The sequence below is a fragment of the Ochlerotatus camptorhynchus genome, unplaced genomic scaffold (genome assembly GCF_037179485.1).
Source record: "Ochlerotatus camptorhynchus isolate MF236.1 unplaced genomic scaffold, CSIRO-AGI_Acam_v1.1 ptg000367l, whole genome shotgun sequence".
Taxonomy (NCBI): domain Eukaryota; kingdom Metazoa; phylum Arthropoda; class Insecta; order Diptera; family Culicidae; genus Ochlerotatus; species Ochlerotatus camptorhynchus.
The window spans coordinates 6,021,333-6,043,745 of record NW_027040855.1 but is presented as its reverse complement, the minus strand read 5'-3'; the positions used below and the strand labels follow the sequence as shown (position 1 = coordinate 6,043,745).

At 39.9% G+C, this 22,413-nt stretch overlaps 1 protein-coding gene across 3 annotated transcripts in view; it reads right to left on the bottom strand.

The window, feature by feature from the left end:
• The window catches only part of Mondo (mondo), a 226,825-nt gene that overhangs the window by 133,829 nt on the left and 70,583 nt on the right, over positions 1-22,413 (bottom strand). For 2 of the 3 annotated variants that reach the window (XM_065232292.1, XM_065232291.1), the window contains exon 3: positions 18,796-18,902. In XM_065232292.1, coding sequence (XP_065088364.1) covers positions 18,796-18,902 — 107 coding nt within the window. Of the gene's footprint in view, positions 1-3,732; positions 4,259-18,795; positions 18,903-22,413 lie in introns of those variants that run through there. The other variant, XM_065232293.1, reaches the window with a different exon arrangement.

Genomic DNA, 22,413 nt, shown 5'->3' with positions numbered 1-22,413 from the left:
CTCTTGTATCATATGCTAATGCAAATTGACTGTAACAAAAATAATATGCTTAAATAAAATAAAATATTAATAAAATTATATGCAAAATTTACAAGAAGATCATTACTTTATTGGTGAGAAGTTTTTAATAAGCCCTCCCAGTTCCTCTGTATACAGAACAAATCTGATACTATAATCAGAATTGCTCAGTCTGCATGAAGCAGCCGATTTCATCAAGGAAGTTCTATTAACAACCAAGAATTAATCGTTTGAGGCATACTGAAGCATTAAGAAGGTGATATGTGTCACTATAGGAAATCATCATCGTTGCAAATATAAAGAAATTAAACATAACCCTTTGCTTCAGTACCGTCAACCTCCATGTCCATGGGGAGGGATGCGTAAGAGCTCCGAACTATTTGTCCACATAAACAGATGGTCGTCTCCTACGATGAGAAACCTCGTCGAAGACACCAAGTCACGTAAATGTTTCGTTTTGGAGACTGCATTCCATCCGCAAAGATTAAAGGCCCATTCAGGCTGCTCAGGTGCAGAAGCAACTAGAGCTAGTTGGTGCAAATACCGTTCCGTCCGGTCCAGCACCTGAGCAATTTGAATGGGCCTTAATTCCGCATTTTTTCAACGAGCAGTACATATCTGTCAATAGCGCAACTAAAAATAAACCTATAATAAAAATTAAATATTTCTAGGCTACTAAACAGAATATTGCATAAAATATGTTGCAATTATTGAAAAAATATTCGTTTGAAATTATCGAAACAAAATATGTTTGCGTCCCGAAGAACCAACCAAAACTACTATAATGATATTGTGTAAGGGGGATAACTCTTTTTTCCTCTAATGGTCAGTTGATAATAATGCATATTTTCGGGGTGCTTGCCGTTCACTCGAAGCAAATTCTCGCGTCACTTTTCAAATAGACCAATGTAACATATCCACCATTTTGAGAAAATCGAAGTTGAAGTTCGGCAGATTATTATTTTAACTGTTTAGAAACAATACATTTTGCAATACTATTTTTAATGTAGTCAGTGAATAATAACGTTGAAAATTCAGTAGAAACGGTAAAATTTCATGCGACAATATAGAAAAAAAAAACACATAGGACGTTTTGACTAGTCAAGTTGTACATCGGACATGTTACATTGAACGATTTTTCTCAATGACATAATCAATTAGTGTTACATTGGACGATTTGTTCTACATGATACTAGATTCCCTTCGACAGATGTCATAGTAGAGTAGCTAACTTTAGATTGGCCCCGCCTTTAGAAAATGAGCACCAATCATGTTAGGCAGTCCGAATGACCGACGTAACAAACATGAACCCATCATTTCAAACTGTACATTGGACAATTTTCGACCTATGATTATCTTAAAATAAATGAAAGCAAATTTGAATGGAAGTTTTTGTATCACATACAATGATAGAAGAGCAATAGTTTGTATCGCTTAACTCGATTTGTTTACATTTGTTACATTGGTCTATTTGAAAAGTGACGCGAGAATTGCTTATCGGCACATTTGTGTGACACGTTGCAGCTTGATGCTGGTGCCCTTTGCTTTTTCCGTGACTACCAAAAGCCATTCGCCCCATCGTATCAATTTTGAATGATTTATTGCACCAGGTACACCGAGCTGCAGATACATCTTTGGGATTCGGTGCACTCCAAGGGTACTCCTTTTCATACCTATATATACGAATATTTTGTTGTTATGATAGTTTCCAGTAATTTTCTCAAATGTCACCCTTCATATTTGATAACTTTTCAAATTTATCTGTTCAGCGTTGAAGTCAATGGATGAGGTTTGCATATCAAAACACGTGCAATGAATGAAAAAGCTTCCTTGACAAGAGCCGATGGAGCCGACCGTCTTTAGTAAAAAAAAAACACTGTACCAATACACATGAACCGCAACGCAGGCAAACGAAAGAAAACGCACAATGAAAAAGACTGCGATGTGAAGATTGTCAAGCTTTGCCCAAGCTTTTTCAGACGTTTGATAAGACGCTGAGTGAGGAAAAAAGGCGTGAACTGAGTGTACAATATTTGATCGCCTGATAATTAATGAATATACATCAGCGCAGTCATTGATCAATGTCTATCAATCTAAATAATTTTGAATTGAAAATTTGAAATCAGGGATTGAGAAAAAGCATTTTAAAACTTTCCCGGTTTTGTATCGGAATTCCTGGTTTTTCCTGGTTTTCCCGGTTATTTTTTTTTTGTTATTTTTTTCGGTGCTGTGACCAGACATGGACAATCATTTGCATTCATTTCGTGCATTCATTTACATTCATTTGCCTCTAACTTTTTTCATCAACAGCATTCCACAAAATGATGCATGGAGCTTTTGTAGTTTTTGTTATAAGCTACAACTTTTGCTAATAGCTCAAATCTGTATCTCTTATGCACCATGAATTAGAGTGGGCATAACTTGTTACTGTTTTTCAGTGAATGTAAAATACATTCACTGAAAAACAGTAGTGGCTTCTGTTCTCTCTGGTTCATCATGCATAAGAGATACGGATTTGATTTGTTGACAAAAGTTATAGCTAATAACAAAACCTACAAAAGCTTTGTACATCATTTTGCGGAATGATGTTGAAGAAAAAAGTTAGAGGCAAATGAATGTAAATGAATGCACGAAATGAATGCAAATGATTTTCCATGCCTGGCTGTGACCACCCTGGGTAATGGTCCTGCAACAAAGCAAGATCAAGCTGGAGGCGATGGGTCAAATTCCTTGTCCGGCCCAAGAACTATTCGGGATGGAAATAGACTGTAGACTATAGAGTAGCCCTGTGGTTGCCACACAATATACGAATACAAAAATAGTGCAGGCTTAGAAAGCTCTCAAGCACTCTGCGGAAGTGCTAAAAAAAACTAGTTGATGGCAGACGTAAAGATTCAGATGGGATGTAACAGCCATGATAATGAATAAGATGACTGCTTTGCTAGCTACTAATGTCGACGATCGCTTGGTAGATTTGGAGACTCTTTCGACTCTAATGATGCATTATGGCCTATTTCGCATAAAGATTTCAATACCGTATAAAAACTTGATTTCGCATTAAGAACTCAATTGAATTCACCCATCTTTCCCTGGGCAGGGTTGCACTCAGTTCGCTATATTTTTTTTTCGGAAGTACGAATCATTGTATAATCATATTGTGTACTTGTAAATTACAAGAAGTGTTTGAAAAGTATGTATTTGACACTTTGCGCTTTCAGAAAATCGCAATCAACGATTTTATGATTCGTGAGCGTGCACTCAGAGTGAGCACTCATGTATAATAAAATCGCTGATTGTGACACTCTAAAAGCGGTTGATTCCAAGTCCGATCAAACACATACTTTTTACCCCCTTCTTGTAAATTACAAATACAAAATATCAGCATCCAATGAATCCATAATTTCGAAAAACAACCCAAAGCACAAACCCAGAAAGGACATTTACCATTTATATCTAGAAAAATTCCCAAAGTAGCTAGATGACTTATAATCCGTATCACAATGCAACTTTTTATCCTATTTGTGAACTTCAGCTATTCAGAAACGAAGATAAGATTATCCTCAAGTGAAACGTGGCAAATTGATAACGAAACAACAAACCAAGTGCACCGCCAGTGATGAAGGTGCGACCGTTCGCCATGAAAATATTGACATTAAAAGCAAATCCTCCTCAAACAGTTCAATAAACTTATCGTTAAGCTGTATAGATATTTACCAAACGATAACGCCTCTTTTGGCTTCTCTTGTATCTGGAGCGACGAATCACGCAAAATTCAGGAACTTTTTTGCCCATTTTGTACAACATATAAATAGTTTTCAAAAGTTTCTTATGCACACAGATCACGATCACTGCACTCGCACCAACCAGTTTTCCTATCCTTAAAATCTACTACTTAAACCTAAGCACACCCGAAACCGGAAAAGCTTCTCTTGAAATCGTTTCGTTGTTTTACTTGTGTTATTAAAAAAAAACAGGAAAAATATAATCCACGTCAGCCACCCCCGCGGGACTGCACTTCCACCACGCACCGATTACTTCACACGAAAACGCCTATTCTACCGGCTTAGAAGCGAAATCAAAAACAAATCAATCAAGAAATGAACAACCACTAGGTCGGACGAGAATCACGCGTTTCTCTGGCACACCTCCTACCGGACAACACACCGAGCTATTACTGAAAGGATGGCTGTGGATGGCCGTTAAATGTTTCGACTTAGATTGTGAGGTTTCCTGCTTTTTGCGAACTGTACTTTGAGCGATTACAGACTGTAAAAGGTGCCGTATCAGTCGAGCGAGAGCCTTACCGAAGAGACGGAGAGACAAAACATCATCCCATACGGATACGGTAGGAGTACCTACAATCGCAACAGCTGATAACGATGCCGGTAACTAGAGGACTAGTCTACTTTGTAGAGCTTTTGGATTTTTTTTCGAGTACTGCTTTTACAATATGAAGATATCAAATCTGTCTATCATGGAATTCAGTCAAGAATTTTCGGGTTTGAAATTTTCTCGGTTACTTGGGCATGATCAGGCATGTTTTTTTTTTTAATTCCATTATTTGGTAAGGCTCACCTGATTTAAAAAACCTCTACGAAGCCGAAGGACTTTACAACGGTTTCATAATTTATATACACTACCCGTCATAAGTGATGGCTCGCGTGGAAAAGTATTGCAACACTCGTTTGAATATTGCATCACCCCCAAGTTTAGCATCACCCATGGAAAAGTTTATATTTTCGGTAAAATTTGAACAAATTCACTGTATCACTGTTAAATTATTGTAGTAAACATTCAGAACGCCAGAGTTAGACTATGAAAGTGTTGCAGAAAGTGATGGCTCCCGGTAGAGAAGTTAGATATCACTATGGATAGTACTGAATCATTTCGAGCTAGAAATCATTTCAAATTTATTGATCTAGTAGATAAGTTTGAAATCACTATGAAAAATAGTAAACCATTAAATATATATTACCCGCCATAAGAATAATATCGCTTCACTGAGAATCAGACCTGAATCTCTTGAAGTCGTAGCGAAGTGAATCAGACCTGAAAAGTTTGAAATCACTTGAATTTGATGTGAATCAGAGCTGAAAAGTGTGAAATCACTTGAATTTGATGTGAATTAGAACTGAAAAATTTGGAATCACTTGAATTGGATGTGAATGAGACCTGAAAAGTTTGGAATCACTTGAATTTGATGTGAATCAGAGTGGAAAGCTTTGAATCGCTTGAAATCGATGTAAATCAGGACAAAAAGTAAAGTATCACTTGAATTTCGACTGTTTACATTGTTAATTATTTTCTATCGGTATCTGCACATTTCTCAAATTTTCCTGATAATTCTGAAGTGTGTTTTCCTTGATTTGTTTTCCGTGCTGAGCACCAGCGCTACCATTATCAGGGAGACGGCTTCTGCAACTGGACCCATCAACTCAAGGACCGGGGACCAACTAGCTTACTTTCCTTCCAAAGGAAGGCAGATCGATCAGAGATGCTATGCTTCAGAATATACCGGCGATGCTTACTGGGATTGAACCTAAGTCTGCGGGGGTGAGAGACAATCACGCTTAACGCTTCTCCACCGAAGCCATTTTCTGAAGTGAGTTCTAACATATCAGAAGCAAATAAATTAATATTCTTAAAAATTAAAACATAACAAAACGTGAGTGGTTCGCGCTTGAGTTTGAGAGATTGAATCTACTTTTGTTTATCTTTTGCTTGCCTGTTGTGGCATTAGTTTTTAAAATTTCTGTGTGGCAGAAAGCTCCATGAATCATTCTTTTGTCATTCATGGTTTGATATTCAGGGTGCGTAAAAACTCCTGTTGAAAAATTAGTACCATTCATAGCACATCGGCTTTATCGAATATTAGTTTCTGCTCAACAGGCTTAATCATGGGTGCGAGAGCTGATACAGGACTCATGATTCGTTCCAATATTGTTGCGTTACATTTTAAAGGGTTTTCAACACGCCACATCACGCGTACCATGAACGTCAGTCAGCCGACTGTAGTGCGGGCAATTCAACGTCACGAGCAAACAGGAAACCACTCCAGCAGAGGTCGTTCGGGAAGGCCTGTTGGTTCCGTTGGCCGACAACATGTACGTAAAATGCAAAAACGTCCTATTTTGAAGAACCGTAAATCAATACAAAAGTAGAGAAGGATTCCTACGGAGAAACGTTCAGGTGTCGTAACGTTGCACAAGGCTGGATTATCAACTAGAAAGATAGCGGCACAGCTAAACTATTTAAGGAAACGGAATCAGTTTTCAATCGCCCGTACAACAGGTAAAAATATTCTTCGAAGTAGTGTTTTTGCTTCTGTTTTATTTCCATATCTGCATATTGTTACTTTCCATAGTTTGAACCGGCAAAGACGTACTGCAACAATCCAGAAGCTTGGGAATGCAGTAATAACTCCTTCCCGGATGAGGACAGCAACATGGAAGAGGGTCGACAATCATAAGCGAGCGCAGATATTGCAGATGGCTGCAATGGGTCAATCCATGCGCCGAATCGCTGCTGTGACGATGATTAATGCATCAACAGCATCTAGAATCATTCGCAGCGATGTTGACAAAACATCAACAGTTCACCTCGGCAGACCTCGGAAACAAGGAACTGGATCAAATCCATTAAAACGCACCTCTTCGATGACTCGAAGTTCGTTCGGCTCAAGGCGAAAGGAGTCAAGCATTGAACAGCGTGCAGCGTTCATGGCCCTATATAATGAAGGACTTTCGACACGGCTTGTGCGTGAGACTGTGCATGAGAACCGAAAGCGATGTGGAAGGTCACGCATTACAACCAGAAGAGAGGACAAATATGTCACCATTCTCAGTAAACGAGAAAGAACACGGACAGCCCCTGATATCCGTGAAGAGTTGAATAGTATGAGAAGCACACCACTATCCGTTCCGACAGTACGACGACGACTCCTTGAAGTAGGGTTGAAAGGCCGTATTGCTGCTAAAAAAACCTCTGCTTCGAGAAGTCAATATTATGAAAAGACTGCAATGGGCCAAAGATCACTAGAGCTGGGATACAAACCAGTGGGCGAGAGTACTATTTACAGACGAGTCCAAATTCGACCTATTCGGCAATAAACGGTGAGTGTTTGTTCGCCGTCTTGTCGGTGAAAGAATGAACCCTAGCTGCATAGTACCTACCGTAAACACGGAGGAGGATCGGTGTTAGTTTGGGGTTCATTTGCAAGAAGCGGTGTTGGGTATTTAATTCGAATCAGCGGAATTCTCAATATAGAAGGATACCTCAACATACTGCAGCAAAATGCAATTCCAATCGGAAAACGGCTTGTTGGACGGGGCTTTATCCTTCAACAAGATAATGACCCCGAACACTCGTCAAAGCTCTGTCGGGGATTTATAAACGAAGAGGAACAAAAGAGAGAATTGGTCAACATGGTTTGGGCAGCGCAATCGCCTGATCTAAATCCTATTGAGTTGCTCTGGGATGAGCTGGATCGGGCCACTCGAAAAATTAGATCACAAAATCATGAACATCTTTGGGAATGCCTACAGCGGTGTTGGCAACAAATAGATGATGATGCTATAAGAAAATTGATCGAGCGGATGCCCAGGGTGTGCAAGGCGGTGATAAATGTGAATGGAGCATATTTCGAGGAATCTAAAATTTGATTTGTTAAAATAAAAATGGTTTAAACGATCCTAGAGTAAATTTAAGCTGTACAAGAAACTTGTATTCTGATTGAATCCGAAATAATTTTTAACTTTTTTAGAATTATTTAGCATTTCGGTATTTCCTAATTTTCTGAAGTGAAGTGGATTCAAGACTTCTAAAAGTGATTTCAAAGTATCCTGAAGAGTTTTTTTTTATTTCGCTTATTCACTTCCAAATCAGTACTTCCCAAAGAAATCTCCATTTTACATATTGGTTTTAAAATCAATATATTTCACCGTGATTCTTTACTTCTCCCGAGTCATTCAGTGTTTTTCAAATATTTCGTCATCAAATTTCATACATTTCTGAAGTGATTCTGTACACAACAAATTGAATTTAAAATTTCCTCAACTGATCCAGTGCATAAAAAAGAAATTGGGAAATTGAGCTCTTATACTCACCGATTTAAGTGATTCCAAACTTTTCAGGTCTGATTCACATCCAATTCAAGTGATTTCAAACTTTTCAGGTCTGATTCACATCAAATTCATGTGATTCTAAACTTTTCAGGTCTGATTCACATCCAATTCAAGTTATTTCAAACTTTTCAGTCTTGATTCGCATCAAATTCAAGTGATTTCAAACTTTTCAACTCTGATTCACATCAAATTCAAGTGATTTCAAACTTTTCAGTTCTGATTCACATCCAATTCAAGTAATTTCAAACCTTTTTAGGTCTGATTCACATCAAATTCAAGTGATTTCAAACTTTTCAGGTCTGATTCACATCGAATTCAAGTGATTCCAAACTTTTCAGGTCTCATTCACATCCAATTCAAGTGATTTCAAACTTTTCAGGTCTGATTCACATCAAATTCAAATCATACCAAACTTTTGTGTATAGAATCGCAACAGCTTCACGAGATTCTAAACTTTTCAGGTCTGATTCTCCGTGGAGCGATATTATTCTTATGGCGGGTAAAATATATTTAATGATTTACTATTTTTCATAGTGATTTCAAACTTATCTACTAAGGATCAATACATTTGAAATGATTTCTAGCTCGAAATGATTCAGTACTATCCATAGTGATATCTAACTTCTCTACCGTGAGCCATCACTTTCTGCAAAACTTTCCTAGTCTAATTAAGAGCTTTCTGAATGTTTACCACAATAATTTAACAGTGATACAGTGAATTTGTTCAAATTTTAGTGAAAATAGAAACTTTTCTTGGGTGATGCTAAACTTTTTCAAGTGATGCAATATTCAAATGAATGTTGCAATACTTTTCCACGCGAGTCGTCACTTATGACAGGTAGTGTAAGTATTAAAGATTGTACTCTAAAAAATGCAACACTTTCTTTTGTGTATAACTTTTCATTGCATGGCTAAAAATAGATGAAATTTTGAGTAAAACTAGTTTTAATCTCGTCACAATCTCTCAAGTGGTTATTGAGATGGCTTCCAATCAAGAAGTGCTTTGACAAAAAATTATGGAAGCGGTCGTGGAAAATCCAGGCCAGTCCTACAGGTGGATCGCGAAACAGTTTGGAATCGACAATTCGACCGTGTCCGGTGTGGTAAAATCGTTTAAGGAGACCCAGACGACCCAGCGGTGAGCTGGCAGTGGAAGAAAAGCGAAGACGACCGACCCCGTGAACGCAAAGAATGTGAGGGATTACTTCAAGCGCAATCCGAACCTTTCGATTCGAAACGTGGCCAAGATGGTCAATTCTTACGTCTGGTTCGTCCAGCAGACAATGAAGTGGGCTGGACTTCATACGAAATACGGTGGCCAAATCCGGCGCCAGGAAGCTGTATTGCGAGTGTTTGGTGCAGCCGAAATGCATCGTAATGGACGACGACACGTACAGCGGACGCCAAGCAGATCCCCGGCCTGGAGTTTTTTCGTCGGCAAGTCCCGCCTGGATGTTCCAGAGAGGTTCCGGATAAATGAAGGTCAACAAATTATGCGGCAAACTCAGCAAGCCGTACATAACGATCGGCACCATAAATGGCCAAATATATAAAGAAGAATGCCTTCAGAAGCGCCTGCTGTCCTTCCTCCGGTCCTACAAAGGTGACACTCTGTTTTGGGCGGATCTGGCATCGTGCCATTACGCGAAACCGGTGATGGAGTGGTACGAAGCCAACGGTGTTGTTTTTGTGCCGAAGGAGGCAAATCCGCCAAACTCGCCAGAGCTTCGCCCAATAGAAAAATTCTGGGCGATTATGAAGGGCAAGCTCCGGAAAACAGGGAAGGTCTTCAAAAACGACAAGGATTTGAAGAAAGAGTGAATGAAAGTGTGTAAGAAAGATGGCGCAAGTGTTGCACAGGATTTGATGGGTAGCGTTAAATCCAAGGTGCGAGCATTTAGCCTACGCGAGGAGGTTGAATAAAACAACTTTGCAAAAACATAGCTAATATGTGACAGGCTCAATTGAATAAACTTTACATAGCCAGGTTATCATTTTTCTGAGGCATAACATTTATGATTTTTTTGCGACATCAAAACTTATCCGCGACAAATCAAAAACTGAGCGGCACCGGTGGTGTAGTGGTAAGCGTGATTGCCGCCGGGATTTTCTGAGGCATAGAATCTCTGATCACGCCTTCCTTCGGAAAGGAAGTAAAACCATTGGTCCCCAGTCCATGATTTGATGGGTCGATAGGTAGGGTACAGGGTGGGCGCTGCCTTCCTGGCGTCAGCAGTATTGGTACCCAGTACGGAAAACAAGATCGACGGAAAACAAATCAAGGAAAAACAAGAGGTACTGTAAAACGGGGTATCTTTGATAATGCGGGTAACTTTTATAGTATAAAATAAAGATTAAATTTACTCGCTGCGCTTTCTCTAAATTAGAAATATTGGTTCCATATTGTAGGTTAGGGTATTTACGTTGATATATAGTTTTTATATAGTATGTGTACATATTTTGCAAACAGATTAAAAACCATTTTCGTTTTTTTCGCCTGTTTGAAAAAGCACTCAAACCATCATTTATGAAATGTATTTCCTATATAGCCATCACAAATTCAATGTTGTATTCTTATTGCCTATGATGTTTTCTGAATATATACTCATATTTTTTACTGATTATATTTTTCATATTTAAAGAACTGAAAAGTGTGAGTTTCACTATTTTTTTTTCAACATTCATCGAGCATTATCAAAGTAACCCCAAATCAAAATACTGATGTTCGGTCAAAAAACTTAACAAAAAATGCATATGCTTTAATTTCCGTTAAATAAATAACTAACGAATTCTGAATAACGAGAAGTCTACCGCGTTAAAACAGTTTCGTAAATACGGTTGCCGCGAATACTTTGAGCGGTATACGGAGCTAGAGGAAAAGTTTAAGAGCTTGGTCAGGGCCAAAAAACGCGGTTACTGGCGTCGGTTCGTCGAAGGGCTATCGTGAGAGACTTCCATGCAAACGCTCTGGAATGTCGGCAAGAGAATGCGTAACGCGGCATCGTCAGTCAACGAGAACAAGGAGTAAAGGGCGAACACGAAATTATTGCGACACATTCAACAGGGCATAACTTTTTTACCATTGGGTAAAAATCAACCAAATTTTGCACACTTTCTCATTGATGTGTATTGTGTACATGCTGTCAAACTCGAAGTCGTGTTTTTCGATTCAACGAAAATGGAGGTGAACCAACGCGAGTTGAGAGAACAAATTCTTTCCAAACACCTGGAATTTCCTGACCTGTCGCACCGGCAGTTGGGAAAAATGTTGAACATTCACCATTCAACCGTCTCCAGATTGTTGAAGCGGTTCCAGGAGCGGTTGACGTTGGACCACGGCAAACGAGTTGGAAGAAAACCGGGACCGGAGATCAAAAAGACGGAGGGAAAGGTGAAGCGGATGATTAAAGCAAATCCCAACGTCTCAAGCTGTGATTTGGCTAAAAAGATCGGCATGTCGCAGAGCTGCGTCCAGAATGCAAAGAAGAGAGCTGGACAACATACATACAAGGTACAGAACTTCCCAAACCGCGATGAGCGGCAACAATCGACGGCTAAAACTCGGGCACGGAAGCTCTACGAGAAGATGCTGACAAAATATGGCTGCTGTGTGATGGACGACGAAACGTATATTACAGCCGATTTTAAGCAAATTCCGGGATTGGAGTTTTTCACCGGCAAGAGCAACTTCGATGTGGACGATAAATTTAAGAAGAAGAAAATGTCGAAGTTCGCCTCCAAATATCTCATTTGGCAGGCCATCTGCTCTTGCGGACTGAGAATTGAAGCCTTTCGTGACAAAGGGCACAGTAAATGGCGAGATCTACAAATCTGAGTGCCTCGAGAAGCGCCTTTTGCCGTTCTTGCAGCAGCACGACGAAGCTCCGCTATTTTGGCCAGATTTGGCATCATGCCACTATTCTAAAAGTGTCCTGGAGTGGTATGAGGCCCATTCTGTCCATTTTGTTCCAAAGGACATGAATCCGCCAAACTGTCCGGAGTTGCGCCCGGTGGAGCAGTACTGGGCAATAATGAAGCGGGAACTTCGGAAGAGCAAGAAGACAGTCAAAGACGAGAAGGACATGTTAAGAAAATGAAAAAAAAAAATTGAGAAACTGGTACCGGATGACACTGTAAAGACTTTGATGGAGGGCATCAAGCGAAAATGCGTTCAATTTTACACTCAAGGCTCCATCAATTAACTTTTCTTTTGATTTTTGAAGTAAATATATGTATAAAACTACCCTAAAATTTTGGTTTTTTCGGTGTCGCAATAATTTTGTGTTCGCCCTTTACTCTAACAAGTGGATTTTCGACTTCGCGCGTAAGGTTTGTCCCGATTCGGTTCCGATTCGATGCAACACCGCCGCTGGAAAACGATGACATGGACTCCCCGTTTTCGATGGTAGAATTCTCAATTGCTCTTCTTTCATGCAATAACTCGGATCCGGGAATTGATCGAATCAAGTTCAACCTGCTCAAGAACCTCCCAGAAGTCACAAAGAGGCGATTGTTGAACTTGTTCAATCGATTCCTTGAGCTCAACGTTGTTCCGGATGATTGGAGACAAGTGAGAGTTATCGCCATCCAGAAGCCCGGTAAACCCGCTTCGGATCATAATTCGTACCGTCCCATCGCGATGCTGTCGTGTATTCGGAAGCTGTTAGAAAAAATGATTCTTCTTCGTCTGAACAAGTGGGTCGAGGCGAATGGCTTACTCTCAGATACGCAATTTGGATTCCGTAGGGTCAAAGGGACGAACGACGGCCTTGCGTTGCTTTCAACTGAAATCCAATTAGCCTATGCTGAAAAACAGCAGATGGGTTCAGTTTTCTTGGACATTAAAGGGGCGTTTGATTCTGTTTGCATCGACATCCTTTCGGACAAACTCCATGCGAGTGGGCTTTCTCCGATTATCAACAATTTCCTGTTTAATTTGTTGTCCGAGAAACGAATGAGCTTCTCTCATGGCAACTCGGAAATTGCACGAATCAGCTACATGGGTCTTCCACAAGGCTCATGTTTAAGTCCCCTCCTGTACAACTTCTATGTCAAAGACATTGATGAATGTCTGGCCGAAAATTGCACGCTAAGGCAGCTTGCAGATGACGGCGTGGTTTCCATGGTTGGACCAACAGCACCGGACCTGCAAGGACCATTGCAAGATACCTTGGATAATTTGTCTACTTGGGCAATGAATCTGGGTATCGAATTCTCTTCGGAGAAAACAGAGATGGTTGTTTTTTCTAGGAAGCTTTATCCAGCACAGTTTCAGCTTCAACTTATGGGTAGAACAATCACTCACAGCATGTCGTTTAAGTATTTAGGTGTCTGGTTCGATTCCAAGTGCACTTGGGGAAAACACATAGCGTATCTGAGGCAGAGATGCCAACAGCGAATCAATTTCCTTCGTTCCATTACCGGCACTTCATGGGGAGCCCATCCGGAAGATCTGATAAGACTCTACAAGACCACCATTCTCTCGATTTTGGAGTACGGTAGCTTTTGCTTTCAATCGGCGGCGGGGACGCACATATTGAAGCTCCAAAGGATTCAATATCGTTGCATTCGAATCGCGCTAGGTTGTATGCAATCGACGCATACCATGAGTCTTGAAGTTCTTGCGGGCGTCCTCCCCTTAACAAATCGTTTTACGGATTTTTCGTTCCGGTTCCTCATCCGCTGTGAAGTCATGAACCCGCTGGTGATCGAAAACTTTGAGAAGCTGCTAGAGCGGAATCCTCAAACACGATTCATGAGCTTGTACTACGAGTACATGACTCTGGACATCGGCCCCTCCTCGTTCAACCCCAATCGCGCTGTCTCCGATCATTTCAGTTGTTCTTCCGTGAGATTCGATCTCACAATAAGGGAGGAGATTCAAGGAATTCTAGAGCCTCACCGTTCCCTGATTGTCCCAACTATTTTTGCGAACAAATACCGCCACGTCCCCACCGAGAAGAGATTTTTCACAGATGGGTCGGTAATAAATGCGTCCACTGGTTTTGGAGTATTCCACGATCTTCATAGCGCCTCATACAAGCTTCAAAAGCCGTGTTCGGTATACGTTGCTGAACTAGCAGCTATATCGTACACGTTAGAGCGTATTGCCTCACTTCCACCTGACCAATATTTCATTTTTACGGATAGCCTAAGCTCCCTGGAGGCTATGCGTTCAATGAGGCCGATGAAGCACTCGGCGTATTTCCTCCAGAAAATACGATCGTCATTGAGTGCTTTATCAAACAGCTCACATGTCATCACCTTGGTATGGGTCCCTTCTCATTGCTCTATCCCGGGCAATGAGAAAGCGGACTCGCTGGCCAAGGTGGGCGCTATGGAAGGCGATATTTACGAGCGACAAATCGCCTACCACGAATTTTTCACAATTTCTCGTCAGCAAGTCCTCGCCAACTAGAAACAAAAGTGGAATGATGGTGATCTGGGAAGATGGCTAAATTCTATTGTCCCACAGGTGTCGTTGAAACCCTGGTTCAAAGGGTTGGATATGAGTCGTGATTTTATTCGTGTAATGTCCAGGCTCATGTCCAATCACTGTTCGTTAAACGCCCACCTCTTCCGTATTACGCTTGCCGACAGCAACTTGTGCACCTGTGGAAACGGTTATCACGACATCGAGCATGTTGTTTGGTCCTGCTCCTTGCATCATGAGGCGAGATCCGTTCTGTGTGATTCCCTTAGGGTCCGAGGAAAACAACTCTTTAAACCAATTAGAGACGTCTTGGCTTGCCGTGATATCGACTTTATGAAGCTTATTTACGACTTTCTTAAAGCTGTTGATGTATGTGTTTAATGTTTTGTGTTTTAGTCATCCTTTACGTTTAAGTTTTAAATTAGTTCAAAATGCTTTCCCTTGTCCTCCCTCCAAATGATCAATAAATGTAATCCCTAATCTCGAGTAAACTGCGAGTAATCGGCCCCCGTTCTACTAACATTAGTTGTAAGAAAATGATATTCACACACAATAATGTAAAAAATATTCGGCTCCGCAAAGCTAACGCATTTGAGTCACAAATTTGACAAATAAATGGATTATTAAAAAAAAACTAACGAATTATCTCATGGATCCTCAGTAGGGAAACGCTGCTATAGTTGCGGTACGTTAGTAGCGTTAGGTTCCTATAGTTGTGTACGGAGTCTCCATACACAACTATAGGAACCTAACGCTTCTAACGTACCGCAACTATAGGAGCGTTTACCCTACTTGTTTTAAAAATATAAAATTAAAAAAATATTCATTGCTGTAAAAAGTATTTAGAATATACTTTAAAAAATGATCAATGTTACCCCGTTTTACGGTACATTATTAATATTGACGGCAAGATTTGAGATGGCTCTATTGTTCTGAAACTTACTTATTTGTTATAAGTTCTCAACATCAGTTTGGTTAACTTTTACCTAAAGGTATGTTTAGTCCAAACCTGCAAAATGCGTGTCGATGTATTTAGTAGTCTGAGTAGAATTTTATGGGCATTATCGTGAGACTAGTGAATTTTATGAATAACTCCAAAAGAATTTTGGCGTGGTTTCATAGATAATTTTTAAAAGAATTTAAAGGGTTTTCTGAGAATAATTTAAAAGCAAATAGATTCCTGAGGGAGTGTTCTAGTCTAGTCCACACATACTAGGATTCCCGAAGAAAGTTTAGATTAAACATTATTTAAAAGAACACAAAAAAAAAATATTCCAAAATAATTTTGGCGAGAATTAAATCTAACCTTACATAGGGTGAAAGAGAAATTTGATTTGCGCAGTAGGTCTGGCAGAACACAATCACGGTTTTTAACCTCTTTTTTGTCAATGATCCAGCACATAGATATTGCGTTGACACAGAAACCGTTGAACCAATGGTTGCTTTGGATGCTGATAAGCCTACCCTTGATATTGGTATCAATTTGACAATTTCGGTTTGATACGATGGTTTGCCTGATATTTGCGAATATGATTTTCGTCGAGTGGATTTCGATACACTCTCTGAACCACACTCTCTACGTTGTGTAATACGGATGGTTTTTTTTCCTTGATTTGTTTTCCGTCGATTTTGTTTTCTGTGCTGAGCACCAATGCTACCGACGCCAGGAAGGCAGCTCCCACACCTGGACCTTACCTATCGACCCATCAAACTCATGAACCGGGGACCAACGGCTTTACTTTCCTTCCGAAGGAATGCGTGATCAGAGATGTTATGCCTCAGAACATCCCGGCGCCACCGACTGGGATTGAACCCAGGCCTGCTGGGGTGAGAGATAATCACGCTTACCACTACACCATCGGCGCCGCTTAATACGGATGGTTAAAAATAAAAAAAACACGATCGAATAACTGACCATCCTCCCATGGCGGAGGTAGAAGTGCTATTATTTATTGATAGTGTATAGGACACAATACAAACACACAGCTGGTAGGATAGTACCACACGTAGTGGACGTTTGCACAAACAACAGCATATTAAAACGGCACGTTATTTATTGTGGTCTGCGCCAAAACCTTCATGGTAAAACTCTTATTGACACAGACTGAAATGTATAAGAGCAACATTATTGTGCATATATTGAAGCTATCGTAAACTCTACGCCAACGATTGCTTTGCATGTGTAGGCGTCATGTACAGCGGACAATGGCAGGGTCTTTTAGAGCATTTCCAGGCCAAATAGCAAAAAAAAAATCAGTCTCGATCTCTTCCGATTTAAATGATTACATACATGGTTAACATCCATACCTTTCACGCCAAAGTCACGAGTTCAAATCTCACCCCCGGACAAGTCACGAATGACCCAAGAGTGTTAAAGTGACTATAATAAAAAAAAAAAATACATAATTATTTTTTATAGTTAATAATTCACATTTGAGCTGAAATTCAGCCATTTTGAATCTCGTAAAACAGTTTAAATGAAAAATAATAAAAAAATATCGAAAAGGGTAATTTTTTACATGAAAGTTTTAAGCACTATTTTTAATGTTTTTTTTTTTTTAGTTTTTTTTTATGATATTCAAAATGGCCGAATTTCAGCTGAAATGTGAATGATTGACCATAACAAAAAATTATACAAAGTTTAATGCCAATCGGAGAAGGTCGATTCGTGTTTTGATTTCCGTCGATCTTGTTTTCCGTACCAGGGAGGCAGCTCCCACACCTGGACCCTACTTATCGACCCATCAACTCATATATAAGACCGGGGACCATCGACTTTACTTCTCTTCCGTGATCAGAGAATTTATGCCTCAGAAAATCCCGGCGGCGCCGACTGGGATGGAACCCAGGCCCTATGGAGTGAGAGGCAGTCACGCTTACCACTACACCACCGGCGCCGCTTCTCTTCATAGGCTGCTGGCAGAGTGAAAGCTGGCCAGAAAAAGGAATAACAATTATTAATAAAATGTTTTGTCCACTCGGTCGCCAGCTTTCACTCTGCCTGGGTCCTTACTCTCAGTTCCCCTACTAGCAGTCTCTGTTGATCTATGCAGCGTATCGGGATTACGCAAAGATTTATTTATTAAACAATATCATTTCGCAACGCATTGACTCAGCTCAACATTAAATTTGTATGCTCCTTCCCGACAACTACGCAATCGACACTTGTTTGCAGTAGATCTCCATCGGACCAATTACGCTAAATTTGAACCGGTAAATCAGATGATGACTGTTAATCATCCTTGTGAAATGAATGACCTGAATATAATCGACAGAATTAAAAATATGTTTCAAAACCCTGCGAGGTCATAGAACATAAGTCCTAATGTTAATATGTAGTCTACGATTTGATTGATTGACGAATAAAGAAATAAATCGGGGCAGGAGCTACGGATTGAAGCTGAAAACTTAGTTAGCATCTCCATGATTTAACAAGCCTGCTTGCAGGCGAAATCGTTCAGTTTGTAGCATATGATTAGATTAGGACAGCATCTCAACAGGCAATTTTTCACAATGATGAAGTGTCAGCTGATTTGCTTTTGAACGTCTGGTCTGCGAATATATCTTAGCTTGATGATTACCAATCGTTCAGGGGGAAGACACATTAGCTTTGATTAAAAGCAAATTGAGGACATCGATGACTGACGAAAAGCTGAGCTTTCTTTGTTTGTTGCACATCGAAAGTGATATTCTTAAAACGATTGTGTAGAAGATAATTCTTTGGGAAAATTTGTAATCCCTTATTTGTCTGCATTTTTACTAATATGTTTTTGCATGATTGATATTAAGATAATATTTGGTAATTCATATTTCGAAACTAATTAATATGCCTCCCCCCCTCTAATGAAAGCAGTTAGGACATCCCATCCCATCATATTGTCATATAAAAATAGGACAAAGTCCTGGTTCTACTGCACGAAAATTATATCCGCAACTGTTGCAATCGTTGAATCAAAAGCCATGTGAGCAGCAGTAAATTTTCAGTATTCACCGTCGGAGTCTTTAAAGCTTGCCATGTGCTTGGATGCTATCAAAAGGCGGAGGGTGTGTTTGATTGCAGTCAAGTGTCTCGTTATACTTATTATAGGTAAGTATACGGACAGAGGCAAGATCAAGCAAACTGACTTGATAACAGTATTCTGCACAGGGATTTACGACAAGCCAACGACGGCGACGACGTCTGCGACACAAATAGAAAATCAAGGAAAAAAATGTACTCACATTGCATATGCCAACATCTCCAGATAACATTGTTCAGGCGAATTTTTTCTTTCCACCGAAGTCGGATGCCTTTGAATGGGTTCCATTTTGGTGACGTTAGCTTTTGTCTGCAATGAAAAATGGAAGCGTTGATAATTGTTTTCGTATATTCATTATGAACAAGTTTGCATGAGGTAGGGGAACTGGGTGTAATACGCACCACGCGGTAATATTACCAAAGGCTCTTCTTCTCGTACTAATAAAAAACCATTTGATATGAACAAGTTTCCAAATGATCATTTAGCAATTCTGAGCGAAAAACTTTGGAACTAAAGTTAAAGAAGACAATACCAACGCTGTTGGTCATATTACCCCGTGGCACGCATTACCACACCTTACTATACAGCAGTCAACAACCGGTTAAATATTATATTCGGGCGGTTAGCATTCATTATGGACTGGTGTTTTGTAAAAGCTGATATGTGGCATACGTACGAGAACATGTGCCTGCAGATTTGGAGCAGATGCGGTAGATATCAATCTTAGGATTCAATGAATTGTCTTACATTGGTAAACATTTGTTTTCTAATCAAAATTATGGCTACCGTGGACCCTTGCCAGTAATTTAACTGTTTTTATGCCAATAATTTAAAATTTTTACCCCGCTAATTAATTTGAACGATGACGATTGTATATGGCAAGTTTTGCTATTATCAATCCTGCTTGTGTTTATTCGCGAAATTCACATAACTTACGTAGGAAATCAATTAAGCAAGGCATTTGTAATTAGCACCCGCATCAGGGCTCTACATTTTCGAAGCTCTAAAATGAAGTCGTGTTTTTTTTCTCTCATACAAACGTGTTCAACGCTTCATTTCTATAAAGCCATGCTAGACTATCAGCAAGAAACGAAAATGAAAAAGAGGCACGCCATAGAAGGAAAGGCTGGCTGTGGATCTTTTCGTCGCTGCTTTGCTCATCGCTTTCAATCCCGCATAAACAATAACCATAAGAAGCGCCTAACCACCAATTCGGGATATCATCCCAACTTTATGTGGGATGGTCGTACCATCTATGATATCGTTAGAGTATGGTACCCGTTTATTAGGGATGTAAGTAACGTCGATTTTCTAGTTAAAAGAAACCTCATTATGGCTTTCAATCCCTTTCACGAGCACTCTATCACCGCTCTTTCAATTTGTTTAAAATGCGTTATGTCCCGTTTTCGTTAATTTTTTTTTAATATTTATGTGGATAGAAGATAAATTATACGTATTACGTGTAATCTTCAAGTGTTTTCACGTGAGAAATGCTTTAAATATATATTTCCATTTTCCGTCATATACGTCATGAAACCTCTGTTGACGTGTTTCATGAAAGACGAAACTATCAAAGTCGAGCACTCTTTTGCTCTTCCGTTTCCCCGAAGCTTAAAAGAAAGACCAATGGAACGACGGGAGAAAGAGAGACAAGCGATTGAACATTTGTTTGTGCACGCCGACTGAGGTTTGAGAATGATGCGAAGCGGTTCAACTTCCAAGCTGGGTTTAGACTAGGCAAGTCAAATGATCAACTCAGTTGAATTCAATTGGCTTGAACAGTTGAGCCTGGTTCAACTTTTTTCAATTCAAGTGAGTTGATCACGTCAGTTGAATGGCATGGTTTACACGTTCAATTCGCGTTCAAGTCAGTTGAATTCAACTGACTTGATCAATTGACTTACCCTGTCTAAGCCCAGCTTAACAGAAAAAGAATGCCAGCAGTCTCTTCGTCGTATCGATTTGGTCGATTGAAGCTGATATTGTGACGCCCTGATCAGTATACACCTTCTGGTCGTATGAAACAGGTCCAAGTTTGTCCAAATCCACCCATAAAGTTTGAACTTTTCATGAACCTTAACGGCAAATAACTCACCAAACTAGCGGACCTGTTTAATAATTTAATAAATAACCACAACTGAGTACTGACTTATAACGGATATCGTAGAAATCCGATAGATTGAATACTTAATTTGAAATTGTTTAATTGGTAAACCTACAGAGGTGCCCAATGGCGTCACGCACCAGTATAGGAGTACCAGTTCAACACATTTTATAAGAACAGTGTGCGATGTTAGCTATCCAAACCAACGGGGTTCTGCATGGTATACGTACAACCCGCAGGAATGTATATCTCGTCTTATTTAACATATAATAATGAACATAAAAATAGACGAGTTCGTTTTTAGCCGGATAATACATATATAGGTTATACGTCAGGTAGCACAGTATTTCAATTAAAAATAGAATTCTGTGAATATGAATGAAATGTCGTTCAGATTAGCGGGGGCCACGGTAGTTGTAGGTCAACACTCAGTACAATTTGTGTACGCCAACAGAGCAAACGCCTTTCATTAGGCAACTTCAGCATCACAAATGAAGACGCTCTCGAGCACTCAAATAACTCAACTATAAATAATCAACAACAACAACAACAACAATGACGAACATGTGCCTGCCTCATTGAAACTAACACAGCAATAGGCATTTCAACTATAGGTAGTTGTTATGGCTACTCCCATACAGAGGCGAATCCGCGCACAGCGAACAGAGACGCGACAGAGAATATAATTCAAGCACTTTCAAACCCGATGTTTACATCCGTATTATGGCATGGCACGGAGGCAAATCAAGACGCTGAAGCAATAAACAAACAGCCGCCCATCGCCGTGCCCCTTTTCGCGGACGCGTGCTTTACACTCGAATGATATCGGGCTTGGGTAGGTGGGGTGGTATAGACGACACAACTATAATATCGGGGTTTGTTGGGTGAGCTGGTGTTGAAGAAAATGTTTAACCTTCAAAACACTACCCATGGCTAGACGGAGAATTCCAATGACTATACAGGCGTAGAAAGCACTACAATATTTAGCGCGTAGTATTGGAACAGTCGTTGTTCAGTGGTGGGAATTTGAATTGATGGTAATTAGAATCAAGTTAACTTTTCTATTATTCACGCAGTTTTATCAGCGAAGGGGAAAAGCAATTGTGATTCGCTCCCGTAGTTCTATCGTCACCACCTAATGATAAATATTTATAACATAATTTTCAAAAGATTTAGAAAATGTTTCGAATGAAGTTTGAAATTTTCAAATCATTAGAAAAATGTCCAATTATGACTATTATGAGATTCAGGGGGTGTTGTAGAATAACTGATGTTTTACAATCAATAAATTGTATTTAAACCAACTAATTTCTGGGACTTGAAGAACTTTTCAGGATCCCGGTACATGGTTATATTTTCAATATCTCGCATCCGGAGAAATATTGATTGGTTGAAGAAGAAGATAGATTAAAGAGTGAATGTAGAAGAATACCAACAAGCAACAAAAGATCAGATAGCAGAAGAAGTGAAGAAGATACAATAAGACGACGCAGCCGATTCAGCAAAGAAAGGAGATGAAGGAGACCTGTCAATATGATGTCAATATAAGTGCGTTGAAAAAGATTTTTTTTTCCTTTGATTTGTTTTCCGTCGATCTTGTTTTCCGTGCTGAGCACTAATGCTACCGACGCCAGGAAGGCAGCTCCCACACCTTGGCCCTACCTATCGACCCATGAACTCAAGAACCGGGGACCAATGGCTTTACTTCCCTTCCGA